This window comes from Octopus bimaculoides, chromosome 14, assembly GCF_046866305.1.
Source record: "Octopus bimaculoides isolate indiv1 chromosome 14, ASM4686630v1, whole genome shotgun sequence".
Taxonomy (NCBI): domain Eukaryota; kingdom Metazoa; phylum Mollusca; class Cephalopoda; order Octopoda; family Octopodidae; genus Octopus; species Octopus bimaculoides.
The window spans coordinates 1,186,705-1,202,374 of record NC_142941.1 but is presented as its reverse complement, the minus strand read 5'-3'; the positions used below and the strand labels follow the sequence as shown (position 1 = coordinate 1,202,374).

The 15,670-nt window shown below is 37.4% G+C and overlaps 1 protein-coding gene across 9 annotated transcripts in view; it reads left to right on the top strand.

Annotated features, from left to right (window-relative positions):
* The window catches only part of LOC106872615 (protocadherin gamma-C4), a 112,533-nt gene that overhangs the window by 91,854 nt on the left and 5,009 nt on the right, over positions 1-15,670 (top strand). For 4 of the 9 annotated variants that reach the window (XM_089362123.1, XM_014919658.3, XM_014919657.3 and 1 more), the window contains one exon: positions 8,491-8,671. The exons of 3 other annotated variants lie outside the window; for them this stretch is intronic. In XM_089362123.1, the coding sequence (XP_089218249.1) occupies positions 8,491-8,671 (181 nt within the window). Of the gene's footprint in view, positions 1-8,490; positions 8,672-15,670 lie in introns of those variants that run through there. 2 more of the 9 variants (XM_089362124.1, XM_089362129.1) reach the window with 2 other exon arrangements.

Here is a 15,670-nt window from a genome sequence, read left to right as displayed (position 1 = left end):
AAGTTTGTGGGTCCTAGATGACACATTCATGGGATTAAGACAGGTGATTAAAAAATAAAGAATTCTGTCAATATGTAAGTTCTGCAAGTAAAGAACCACTCAGATAAGCAAAGATGTTTCTTTCTATGAATTCCAGAGAAATTTCTGAAATGTTCATCATTTATTAACAATATCTATATTTAAGTTGTCAACCGATTTACTAACAATATTTTTCAGCATTACATAACCTACAGGTTTTCTTTCCAAAGGAAATTCTCTCGTTTGTTACCACAGCACCAATGCTAGAGAGGTTAGCTTGTTCTCAATGAAACAAAACAATCCTCACTTGCCTTCATTGTTTTCACTCATTCATTCACCAGCATCATGCACAAATACTCTAACACACACACACACACACACACACACACACACAGAGACAAACACACACACACACACACACAAAATATATATATAATATATATATATATATATATATATATATATATATATATATATATATATATATATATATATATTATATATATATATATATATATATATATATATATATATATATATATATATATATATATATATATATATACATATATGTGTGAGTGTTTATATGTAGACACATACATATATATAAGCATACATATATGTGTGTGTGTGTATATTATCAACATACACATTCTCACACACAGACACACATGTATATAAATATATGTTTGTATCCAATCCCAATAATCTGTAAATTCCATGTTGCTGAAAGCTGTGCATATAATAGAAATGCAGTTGGCACATGTTAAGAGACTGTGGTAGCAGCAGCAGCACTACCACTATCAACATAATCACTACAACTGCACCCCCACCCCCACTATCACAGCCACTGTGGTGGTGGTGGTGGGTATGAGTTAATGAAAGGAGCAAGTAAAATATATGAAATCAACTTCACACATGGTGATTAAATATAACAACATGGTGAAGACTGTGTTTTTGGACTCTGGTCAATGGACAACAACAATAACAACAACAACAGCAACAACACAGATTCTTGGCAATTCTACAAAGTGTGAGAGAGGGACTCAATATATGTTTACATTTATGAGCACACACACACACACGTGTCTACCTTACATTATGTAGATACAGATGCTAACACACACACAGGGACACATATACATAAACACATACGTACACACACACACACATGCACACACATGCACAAACACACCTACAGATATATGCATGCATAAGCACACACAGTCATATATGCACTATGCATATACATACACATATACATGCACAAAAACACACACAGTCATTACAACATTCACACATACATATACAAACACGTGCACACTGATATAAATGCATACACACACACACACACACACACTTGTATGCATGTGCAATACATACACAAGCACATGCATACATATACAGGCACAGACAGAAACACTGAAATACACATTTACATGCATTAGTCAGAGGGAGTGGGGGAGGGTGGTGGCTGAGTGAGAAAGCAGAGTGAGAGAGATGGGAGAGAGAGAGAGAGGGGAAAGAGAGAAAAAAAATAGAGGAGGAGGAGGAGGGGGAGATGAGCTACCTTTGCAGCATCTGATACTGTAAAGGTGGTGGTGGTGGTGGTGGTGGTGGCTAGATGACTGTATACACTTGAAGTATGCTCTACTTTTCATGTAAACCAAAGTTTACACAGCCAGCAGAGCATATCAAACTCTTTCCTTTCTATCACAGACAAGACATGACTACACATTGCAGTTAACACATTTAATGCAGGACGCATTAAAAAGGCTAAACAGAAACAATTATGCTGTGAGGAAAATATAAATAATGTCTATTCAACGACTAGTGTTATTCTAATTATTTTGGCAAGTATCAGAGACAACAGCAGACATGTTTCCGTGTTGTTATGAACTCATCAATGAAGAATAGAGTTCACGGTACTTAGTGAAGTAGCCTCAAGAGAATTACTTAATAACTGTACCAAATTGCTCAATGGTTGGTTGGTTTGTTGGGGCAAAAAAAAAAAATTGGTAACTTATTCTTAAAGTTTGCCAAAACTGTCTTTAAACTTGCCTTCACCCATACCAACATAACTTTTATTGTAGATTTCCATTTGTACCTACTTGAGATGTTGCCCTCCCTTCATTGATAATAAACGTATCTCTCAGTCAAAGACCACCTCTTTAGTCTTGCAGTAAAGATGTATCTACCTGGGTATTGGGGTTTCAGAATTTGCTCTTTACTTCATTCTCATATTTGTCAAAGTACAGGATGATTTTTACATTCATGTTTATATTAGAGCAAATTAGGATTGGTCACTTCATTGATTGGTTGATTAATTAAGAACCAAACTGATGAAGCTCTAGCATTGTAAAAAGCAGTGCCCACAGAGGAAGTGACTTTGAACTTTCAGACTGATAGCTGTCATCTTGTAAAAGTGCAAGAAATATGTTCAAAAAAACTATTGAAAACTTTTTTTAATGTTAAATTGTTTTTATTATAAATTCACATTAAACCAAGCATTAATATATATACGCATATAGATAAATATATACATATATATATAGGAACAAGGGTATCAACTATCTGCATAGATCTAGACTGATGTGTACACACACACTTGTACATAAATACATATATGTACTTATACATACACACATCAGGACTATTTTATTAAAGCTGAGAAATCTTCACAAACTGTTACTCAGAGTTTCATACTTGTAACGTCTGTGTGTGTGTGTGTGTGTGTGTGTGTGTGTGTGTGTGTGTGTGTGTACACTCACAGACACATGATAGATTGTTGATGTTTTTGGATGATCCATAAAGGTGGAATAGACTATTAATCTCATCTTTTTGTTTTATTCTCTTTTGTATGAAAAAAGAAAATAGAAAAGAAGATGCAGTCAGGAGAATAGGTTAATGGTGGAATCAGTGTGGGGGGGGGGGATAAGTCATGGCAGATATATCGACAGCGGAAGAAGGCCTGACCATTTTGAATGATGGGTTTGGATGTCATGTGTGTAGATATACAGAGTTGATTTGGCTGGTCTTAGCACCAATCTTGGTTTCTTTGGTCAGCTGAATGGGGGTCAACTGACAGACAGACAGACAGACAGATGAGAAGGGAGATAGCGGAATATATAGCGAGGCTGGTAGATAGACGTAGAGACTGATTGATTGAGGCACGGTTCATGAGTTGACAAAGGATTCAAACTCAAATATGTAAAGTAAACAGTTGTATGTAAAAGATATCGCACGCATATACACACACACATATGTATACGTATGTATGTATATATATATATATATATATATATATACATACATAGAGAGAGAGAGACAAACAGAGGGAGAGAGAGAGAGAGAGAAGTATATATATATATATATATGTATATATATACACACACACAAATGTATTTATACGTATACACACACATATGTATGTATATATAAAAAGAAACACAACTGAAAAGGAAGAGGTAGATGAGTAGGGAAGCTGTTTCAAAAGCACGTTGGTTGCATTTCGATGTGGATTGATTAATAAATTCCATTGAGTCGTTTGTATTTTCTTTCTCAAACCATTCTTATGGTTTGAGAATAAACAACTGCACTTACTTCGATCCGTTGACTCATCCCACTACACTTTACATACATACAGAATCGACTCACAAAGCCTAAGTCAGCCTGACTCTCTAGCAGAAGACACTTGTTCAAGGTGCCGTATGGTAGGACTGAACCCAAAAACAATATGATTGAAAAACAATCTTCTTAACCACACTGTCATGCACGCGCATGCGTGAGTGTGTGTGTATATACAAATAAACATACATACATACATATAAATAGATACATCTTGTCTGCATGGTCTCTTCCTATTGCTGACCTTCCCTCCACACCCAAACTCTTCCCTGCTCTGCCACTCCACCCCCTCCGCCAATGCCCCAAAACGTATTTGTGAATGGATGTCGATAGAAAGGGACTAAAAAAATTCTTTATATCTGGAAGTGAATGAGAAACAACACAGCTTGACACCGTGTCATATCCGTGTGGTGGGTGGGAGCGGGGGGTTGTCAGAATGATGACTTGTATTATATGGAGACGGGAATGGAGACGGAGCAGGGATGTGCCATGCCAGAACTTGGAACAGTTTGACAATAGAGAAAATATCCAATTTATATAAAAGCTAAGAAAGAGCGAAGCAGCTCGGCTGGCAACCTTTTCTACATTCATACTATATACGTACATGGAGGGATGTACGTCTGTACATATGTATGTATATGTGTGTTATATATATATATATATAAATATATATATATATATATATATCATCATCATCATCATCATCGTTTAACGTCCGCTTTCCATGCTAGCATGGGTTGGACGATTTGACTGAGGACTGGTGAAACCGGATGGCAACACCAGGCTCCAGTCTGATTTGGCAGAGTTTCTACAGCTGGATGCCCTTCCTAACGCCAACCACTCAGAGAGTGTAGTGGGTGCTTTTACGTGTCACCCGCACGAAAATATATATATATATATATACACACACATATATATATACATTCATACGCATTTGTATATATAGAAATTCTTCAAGTGGAGTTAATGAAAGTGCATGTCAACAGAATCCTTTTCTGTCTACATACTCACACACACACACACACAACCACACGCACACAACCACACACACACACAACCACTCCCACTCACGCACATAAACCTACACATATAATTATATATATAAATACAGATATATAGATATATATATAGACATATATACACATTTACATATTTACAATACGCATACACAACCACTTACATACACAGACATACACATATGAATGTTGATGGATATGTACCGACTTGCCATATGAAGTTAACGGAAGTGAATATCGTTAGAATCTGTTTATATTTACACACACACACACATGTATATATATTTATATGAACGTGTGTGTGTGTGTGTGTATGTAGAGACAAGTCATGTGCAGTTTCTGCGAGTGTATACACCAACAGAAAGCTTTTCATAATTGATATCTGATTCTATAAAAATTGATATTTTTGTTTTACAAAACTTGAAAGACTAAGTAGGTTTGTGGGTCTGTGTGAGTTATAGGCCCTCTTTCGGGGGTGTGGGGGTCTGTGACATAAATGAAGGAAGGTGACAACAAACAGGAATCCCTAGTGACTGGCTGACAGCAGTGACCAGAAGGTGGCAGCAAGATTTTGTCGCTTTCCTTTCATCTTTGGAATATAATCACAAGAAGTTCTTAAGAAAGAAATCTAATTAAGAGAAGGCTTTTGGATGAGTTTCTTCAATATTTGGCAGCTATTTCAAAGGCAAGTTGGTTTGTTGTTGGTGAGATATGAAAGTGGGGGCCATTTTGGCTCCAATCTGTCTTTGTAATTCTCATTAACATTGAGAATTAATTGAATAACAAGGAGAGAAAACGGCTCAGACTATAAACAACATAGGAGAGAAAGAGATAAAATATAGGAGTAGAAAGAATGAGGTATATACTCTATAATAATGATGATGATGATGATGGTGATGGTGATGGTGGTGGTGATGATGATGATTTCAAATTTTGACACAAGGCCAGCAAATTCGTCAATGTGGTGCCACAGCATGGCCACATGATAGCTGAATCAAGGAAAAGAATTAAAGAATATATATCATTTTAGTGTCCCCTTTTCCATAGTAGCCTAGATTGGAGGAAATTTATTGAGGCATATTTTCTATGGCTGGGTGCGCTACCTGTTGCCAACATTCACCTGTCTTCAAGCAAGGTAATATTTCTCCATGGCCAGACATGTTGTTGAGAATATTGGAAATGATTGACATCGCATGTATGACACATAACTAATTGTTAAGTGTGGATCATTATTAGAAAATAGGGGAGACATACGATAAATGACATTGCCCAGGTAAAAAAAGGGGAACTTGGATGATAAGTAAGATAGCGTAGAAAAAAAATAGCAACAGTTATTATAAATGAACAGAGAGAAAGAGGGGGTGGAGGGAGAGGACTGGTGGTGGAATCAGGAATTTTAATGTTCCAAACAAACTGCTAAAATCTTAAATGAAAATATGAAAAAATGCTGATAAAAAGATTAATATCAGAAGACAGTCATGTTTTCACTGATTAAAAGAGTTTGACTTTTTTAGACAATGATTGAAGAAAGGAACTGTCCAGTTCAAATGTAAGTTTGTTGGTAGTAAATATTGGTGAAGCAGGTTCCAGCTGCAGTGGCTGAAAATGAAATCCTGTTCTCCATTTCATGCTGCTGTCATCTCAGCCTGTATTTTCAAAGGAAAAGTCAAACTAGTGAATAGTGTTTTTTGCCAGGTTTTCTGCTCAGTTTTTTTACTATAGAATGATGGTAAGGAAAAAAGACACTAAAGAAATTCTTCAGAGAGTCCTTCTATCTTTTCTTTGATGTTCCTCAATGATTGAAAATTAGAAATTAGAAATACCCTACCATCTAGACATATTGCAAAAGTCAGCATTACTTGGAACTGCACGCATATTGTGTGAAGTGCTGTCTGTCTGAGGTCTTTGTTGTGACTTGACAGAGAGTAACAAACCCCTGGAAGGCATAATATCTTCAATCTACATCATCACAACATTGAATACTGTGTGACATCTTTTATAATAATGCTTTCTGCTATAGGCACAAGGCCTGAAATTCTGACGGATTGGGGTTAATCAATATGAACTGTGCCAATGCTCAACTGGCACATAATTTATTGAAGCTGAAAGGATGAAAGTCGACCTCAGTGAAAATTGAGCTCAGAATGTAAGTTGGAAGAAATGTCGTTAAGTATTTAATCCAACACGTTTGGGATGATTCCATCAGTTCACCACCTCCTAGCTTCCATTGCAGGGCATCCTACTTACCATACAACCCACTGCCCTTCTGTCAGCTTGGAAATGTGAGCATACTGAGACACAATTGAATATTTCAAGCCATAAAGTTTGGCACTCTACCAACCTTGCCATTCTGCTCCATTAGTCTCAGGAAATCGAAACTCAGAAAATTTCAAGAATCTATAAAAGGATTTTCCAAAGAAACTGAAATATTTCTGACAAAGTTTCACACTTAAAGTAACATGAAGCATTAAGGTCCTTCTGGTATTCCATACAATCAAACTTCATTCCCTAACGTCTGTAGACCCCTCCCCACACACACACACACTCACTGCAACTTTTCTCAAAGACAGATCAAAGATAAGAAAACCAATTGTTTCCAACGAAATTTTCTGAAAATCATTTCGTTTGTTCATTTATTTCTTAATCTACAGGAAATGAATAAGTTTATCATGGCAAATATTGAATATTAGCTAATGGAGGGAGGCATTTATACGTATACACACAGATATATAAATATATATGTGCACATACATGTATACATATATACACATATATACATAGATATATATATATATACATATATACACACATATATATCCATATATGTGTGTGTGTAGCTATATATATGTGAATATATATAAGTTCTTTCTGGCCCATGCAAACATGAGAAAATGGACATTAAATGATGGTGGTGGTGATGATGATGATGGTGACAAAGTCTTTGCTTTTTCTGGATTTTCACAGCCGGATGCCCTTCCTAACATCAAAATAATAATAATAGGGATTATTATGAAGCAGCATAGCATTACCTTTAATTCTTTTTATATATAAATACAGCTTCAAATAGACTTACACAGGTTTCTATTGCTTTGATTAGTAACTGTTGTGATGATGATGATGAGAAAGAGGAGGAGTATACATGTATCCTCTCATGCACACATGTGCACAAATGTGTGTGTGTGTGTGTGTTGCAGGTGATGCCCGAACATGACCACAGTCTAATGAGTGAAACAAGTAAAGAAAGATATCCACCCCTACATAAAACACATTTACACATGTCTACGCAAACCTAGGAATGCATTTGTGTGTGTGTGTGATTGGATTATGGTTTGGGTTTGTTGATGCTGAAGCAAAGAGGAAGAAAAAGGGAGGGGGAAACGGTAGAAATATAGGAAAATATGAAGAGAAAAGGGGGATGAAAGAGAGGAGGAGGAGGAGGAAGGGAGAAAGGAGGGTGATAGAAATATATAAAAAAATATATAAAAATACAGAGAGAAAAAGAAAGAGAGAGAGAGAAATAGTGAGAGAGAGAAATAGTGAGAGAGTGAAGGAGAGAGAAGGAGAGAGAAGGAGAAAGCAAGTGAGAGTGAGAAGTTTGAATGAGTTTCGAAATTCTGTGATTTATGAGTAAAGTTTGATTATTTCTGATTAATCCTTGTTGCTATTGAAACCAGAAATGGAATCTGGAAGCAATTAACATTTGATAATTAAAAAATTAACTCTAAATTGAAAGCCCCCTCCCCTCAAACACGAAACGATTTGTTATTTGTCTATCTTTGTAACTGTGGTTGCCATTCTCACTGGCAGAAATATTGTCCACTTTTTCCAGCAGCCTAAATCCAAGATGTCTAACTACCCTATAAGTGTGAAATGTGGAGCAGACATGGAGGCACAGAGTGTTGCTATCGTTCCCAACTATCTTACTGAGACATTGTCCACTCACAAAGATGGTGGACGAGTCTGGAATCAGGGACAGCATGGAGACTATGAAGAGATTCATAATATGGCAGGTAATTAGCAAGAATCCTTTCTATTTCTTGTGTAGACTAATTAGATTCATACAACAACAGGTTGGGAAACACACACACAGAACATCATAGAGTTGTTTTAGCCATTATATATATATATACATCTATACACACACACACAATGGGCTTCTTACAGTTTCCCCTCTACCAAATCCTCTCCGAAGGCTTTTAGTCAGCCTGGGGCTATAGTATAAGACACTTGCCCAAGGTGCCACACAGTGGAACTGAACCCTTAAGCATGTAGATGGGAAGGAAACTTCCTACCATCCGGCCATGCCTGCCCCTTTATATAACACATAAATAAGCGACATGAGAATGAGTCAGAGTTGGCTGTTTTTCACCAAAGAAGCTCAACAAGTGTTCTTCTGTCTTTGTCCATCATGAATTCTTTTGGGCTGCAATATAGGTCTATGGAGGGGAAGAATAGATGGACGGAATCAACTCTAGGTACATGGTCAAAAGAGAATATGTGTGAGATGTCTCATTGCAGCTTGTCTTCTGCTTATAGACTGTTCTGTTGTGAGCCAGGAATCTCTCTTCAGGCTGGGTAAAACGACAGGACCCTTCTGTGATCAGCACTCACATATGGCATGGGATATGAAACAGCTTGAAATGGGTAAATGTACCCCAAAGCAAGCACTTTCATAGGAAACTAGGTGCACATCTAAATATCTTACACACACAGACAGACACATATATATACACTCACACACAGACACACACACCCATTTCTTTTTGTATTACAATTGGTGAGCAACAGCAGCATTGTTGGTCACAGGTCTCTAGGGGACCAAGCATTAAGTATATTTATGTTGTACTCCACGTAGAGACAGTGACCTGAGACAGTCTCCTCAGTTATTTTGTGTTGTGGCTTGGGAGGTATTTGATGTTGCATTGTGGGATGTACTTTGTAGAATCTTTCAACTTCAGTTCACAATTGCTGTCTGTCAAGTTCAGCCAATTGAAAATGCTGTCTCTGAGACGAATTGATTTCATTGGATATTGTTGTTTATTTTCTTTAATGATGGGTAACTGTGTCAATGATGCTGATGATGAACAGGTGGCGGGTTAGCAGGTCGTTTTTGCCATGGGTTATAAAAGCTAGGTGTGTGAAGCAGAAAGGGATCTCTGGAAAGGAGTCACAGGGGTTATCATGGAAAGGAGTCAAGGGGAAAGGAGTCTGGAAAGGAGTCACAGGGGTTATCATGGAAAGGAGTCACGGGGAAAGGAGTCACAGGGGTTATTGTGGAGAGGCAAATTGGTGTGATTGTTCAGGATGTAATGAGAGTCTAGTTGTATTTCTTTTGTCTGTAGAGTTTTGGGGACAAAACCCACACCATTGTGTGCATTGAACCCTGGCTCGGATGATATCATTTGTGAGTATGTTGTGGTGTAGCTGAGGTGTGCGTAGCCTCTTGTGACAGCTCTTAAGGTTAGTATGTATACAAACACACACACACACACACACACACGCATATTTATTGTATATTCTGTCGCTGATTCATAATAGTTATTATTAATTCAATTGTTGTTGTTGCTGTCATTGTTTATGTCATTGTATATTTTCCTCTTGTTTCTGTTGTTATTATTGTTGTTGTTGTTGCTACTGGTTTTATTGTTGTCAATTTCTTAACAGTTCTGGAAATAAAAGTAAATATAATTTAACTGTGATTTGCGGTTTGGCACACATGTCAGATGTGGTGGGGGTGGAGGGCAGGGGCATAGCATAGTGTGCTGTTGTATATAGAGGGGTGGAGGGTGGGGTGGGGGGGGGGGGTGTTGTGTAACATGGTTTGGTGGCCTATGATGTATCGAATGTTGTGCTTCTGCATTTGTGTATTCTATTGTCTGATGTGTGTGTGTGTGTGTGTGTGTGCTGGTGGGGGGAGGCAGTGTTATTGCTGTTGGGATTGCCAATAACCGTAAAATATTTCAGCAAGTTTATTTACCATTTCACACTGCCACAGGAAAAACTTGGAGCAGATCCATCATTTCTTCTTGTCGTGAAATTATTCAGAGTAATGGTGAGGAGGAGGAGGAGGAGGGTTATGATGGCAGTGGTGGCAGCACTGATGGCGGTGGTGGTGGTGCTAGTGATGGTGGTGGTGGTGGTGGTGGTGGTGGTGAAGAGTATGGCAGTGAATCTAGTGGAACAGTAATAAAACTGATAGTTCCTAGAAGTTTCCTCATGAAATTCAATATAACAATAAGCTGAGCTTGGAGGGAGCCAAGTTATCGATTGTAAAAGCGGTGTTTCATTCAATACTGGTTCCCCTGGGGTGACATAACAACACACTGCCACGTTCTGTCGAAGTTGTTGATGGCATCTGCTGCAGTTGTTCGTGAGGAGACACAATGGTGCGATGTGTCACAGAATGGTGATTACATTTTATTCAACATGTCATATAGTTGAGACATATCGCACGACAATGACATACTGTTACTTCTGTGAATATATCTTATGTGCTCACTTGGTTTATAGTCATATTTTATACGATATATCACATGATATGATGTAGTTTGATAATTGTGAATAAGCAATACATGATATGTCATGTAGTTAAGAAATGTCTTACAATATTATTCTTGTAACTTTGGTTATATCTTCTTATAAGCAAATTTCTTGTATGATGTTTCACATCCTATGACGTAGTTTTATAATTGTTAATATATGACACATAATGTGTCATATAGTTGAGGTATGTCTTATAATAGTGGTGTAGTCTTAAAACTGTGACTTTAGCTGATCTGTTGAATTGTTGTGTAGTCATATATTTCATGTAGCAAGCAGTTATGGCTGCGTGGCTAAGAAGTTTACTTCCAAACCAGGTTGCTCCAGGTTCAATCCCAGAGGGTCTAACTTCACCTCAAGGTGTTGTACCTCAGCAATGCATTATGCACCCATGGCTGTATGTGTGTGTGTGTGTGTGTGTGTACATACATGCACACACATGTACATATATACACACACACACATACATTTAGATATACAGATATATTATGTGTACTATATACACGTGTGTATATATATGTTATCTGTGACCACACAAACTCATGTATGTACAAATTCATAAATTCACGTGTGTGTGTATGTGCCAGCTTAGGAATATTTGTCTGTTAGCATGGAAATGGTATAAGTGTCTGAGAGAGAGAAAAGTGGGGGGGGGGGTTAGTAGATGAGAGTAATTGATATCCTCATCAACATGTCATTGATGAGTTGTGAGAGAGAGAGAGAGAGAGAGAAAGAGAGAAAGAGGATGTGATGTGAAGTGTGGCAGGGATGGCAACATAGGAGACGTCTAACAGAGCAAACAACTGCAGCTCCTTTCAGAGAACAACTGAGGCAGCTAAATGTACAAACTGGCCGAGTGATGCTGGTAGCCAGGTAGCTAAGTGGCAACCCAAGTGGCTATGCCTATATATATATATTATATACGTATATACATATATATATATATCACACACACACACACACACACACACACACACACACACACACACACACACACATATATATATATATATATATATATACACATCTATATATATACATATACACACATACACACACACATATATATACACACACGCATATATACATACAAACATGCATTTATATATATATATATATATATATATATATATATGTATACATATATATCTATATATATACATATACCTATATATACACATATACATATGCACATGTATGTGTGTGTGTGTGAGTGAGTGTATCTGTGTGTCTGTGTGTACATGGACAGTCAAAGAGATAACTACTTTTTTAGACAGATATGAACACGCACACATGCACACACACACACACACATGTATATATACAGAGACACACACACATGTATGTATGTCATTGTTCAGTTTTATTTCAAAATTTCTTGCCAAAAGAAAATGAACCTTTTTCTAACCTAGATCCAAAGTTCCTTCATTGGAATTTCAACCTCAACAACAGGGTAACTTTGTTTGTGTGTATGCATGTATGTATGTATGTATGTATGTATGTATGTATGCATGTATGTATGTATATGTGCAGATTTGTATGTTTTATGTATTCTCATGCATATCACTGCATATCTAGACATGCTCATATATGTTTAAATGATAAACTTCTGGAAAGTTTTACAGATTTTTACAGTTCCAGTGATGGATTGGATCTGTAGTCTTCTTTCTCATTTTGAGAATTCTAATTTCTCAAGATTGGTATTTAGGCAGCATCTTACATATCTCAAGATCCTAATAATTACAGGTATAAACCCAAACTTGTAATCAGGATAGAATAACTGCAGATTTCTCAATAGTTCAGCATAGATAGTTTCTTTTTCACTGATCTTCAGTTTTATGTTAACATCCACTGGGCAGCTGATTTCCGCAACTGTGCAGTTTCTCTTCTCAATCCCAAATCATTATATCAGGTCTGTTGGACTTACATTTAATTGCAGTCTTCATTGGGACATTCCACCAGTATTCCTTTTTATTATGAGAGGCTATGGCTTCTACCATATTGTGGGTTCTTATGTCTTTGTCCTCGGGAAAGGTTAGCGAGTCTATGTGTGTTTCCATTGTTAGGCTGGTGATTAGGTGTGAGCTGCGGGTAAATGAGGAATGAACGCTCACTAAATACAACTGCAATGATTTTTATTTTGCTGGAGATGTTATAGCATTCTGGCATTTACCATTTTAACAAAAACAGAGTAAGTGAATATATCGTTGGGAAGTACCTACATTGAGAGAGGCATCTTGACTGGGATGTTTTTTAATTAGAAAGACATTTGAGAAATGGTTACTCACATGGACGTGCATAGAGTTTATAAAGATGATATTTGGACACAGAAATATTTCCATGCACAGGCACAATAAAAAAAAGTCAAGGAAACATTAGCTGTGGGTATGGTAGAAGAGACTTGCTTAAGATGATATGCAGTGGGGAACTAAACCTGGGAATCCAAGATTGTAAAAAGTCTTCTTGGACCACTTGGCCATGACACATGGAGATACATATAAACACACAGGTACATACATAAATTACCCAGCCATACACAGAATGTAGCTATGGTGATATACAGAGAGAGAGAGAGAGAGAGAGAGAGAAATGTAGAGAGACACTTACCCACAATGATATGCACATACATGATACACACATGTAGAGACACATATGAACAAATATATATATGTATATATATATATATATATACACACAGGTACACACACACAAACACGTTAAGATTCATGCACACTCAAAGAGACATTTACACATACAGACACACACACTCAGGTACATATGTAGATACATACACAGATATATCCATACACACGTATAAAGATATACAGGCATACAAATGGAAACACAAAGAGCAAACCAAACACACACACACACACACACTATACACACAAAGCTAAACATTTCATTATGGTTATACACACACACACACATCTACACACATTTGTGCACACATTCAAAGACACACACACAAATACACACACACCCATACAAAGCTAGAGATTTCATTTTGGTTAAACACACAAATCTTTTCTCCCCCCCCCCACACCCAAGGTCAGCTGTAGAAGAGATGAGAGAGAGAGAGAGAGAGAGATGTGTGTGTGTTGATGTGGTTTGTTAGTTTAACTATTCTGTAGGGATTCCCTTATTCTGTCATAGAATTTCCTTGATCAAACAACAACCACATTCCATTCTCTTGATAATTTATATCAAACATTGTCATATAACCAACAACAACAACAACACAAACAACATCGCCACAGTTTACACTTTTCTTCTCTTTTTTTTATAAATCTTCTCTTTCATTTCATTCTTCTTCTTCTTCTTCTTCTTCTTCTTCTTCTCCTTCTCCTCCTTCTTCTTCTTCTTCTTCTTCCTCCTCTTCCTCTTCTCCTGTAGAAGTGGTAGTGGTAGTAGTAGTAGTAGCATCATTCTGTTTTCTGCTGTTTATTTCTTCTTTGATGGTGATAATAATGGTGGTGGCAGTGGTCGTTGTGGTGGTCGTCATGGTGGCGGCGGTGGTGGTGGAGGTGGTGGTGGAGGTGGTGGTGGTGAAGGTGGTGGTGGAGGTGGTGGTGGAGGTGGTGGTGAAGGTGGTGGTGGAGGTGGTGGTGGAGGTGGTGGTGGAGGTGGTGGTGGAGGTGGTGGTGGAGGTGGTGGTGGAGGTGTATGTTTGTCCAATGGTTTAAATTATTTCATTTGGTTGAACAAACTGTTTGTATTTGAAATTAGATTTAAGACTGTTGTTGCTGATGTTGTTGTCGATGATGTTTAGCTGTTGTTGTTGTTGTTGTTGTTGACGTTCAGCTGTTGTTGTTATTGACAGCATTTCACTAATGAAGTGTATGCAATTAAAATCCTTTTCTGTGCCATGGACGTAGGGTACGTCTTATGCATCGATAGTGTGGGTGTGTGTGTGTGTGTGTGTGTGTCCACGTGTGTGTCCATGTGTGTGTGCATGTGCACACTAGTACAGAGCTTCATGTATATACCTAAATATACATTTACACACCTGAACGCTTATATAAACACAATCCCTCACACATGTATACATGTTCTCAGGATCCCTACAGATTCTACAGAATACATACACACACACATGCATATACACATTGACACATATATACACACATTATCATCATCATCATCATCATCATTTTTATATCCATTTTTCCATGCTTCCATGGATCAGACAGAATTTGTTGAGGCAGGTTTTCTACAGCTGGATGCTCTTCCTGTCACCAACCTGCACCAGTTTCTGTACCTCATTACCCCTCTCTCATTGTCACAATACTTCATCGCTCACTGATTCTTCAAGTGATCTCTCTTCAGGAGATGAACTACCCTGTGTTCGATTCCTACTGGACCCACATGTACTGTCCTTGCTTAAGAGATTTTGTTCTATATAATATTTCATCTTAAATCCTTGTCGTTAATTACTTAGTGTTGCTATCTGCATGAAAAAAAGAAAA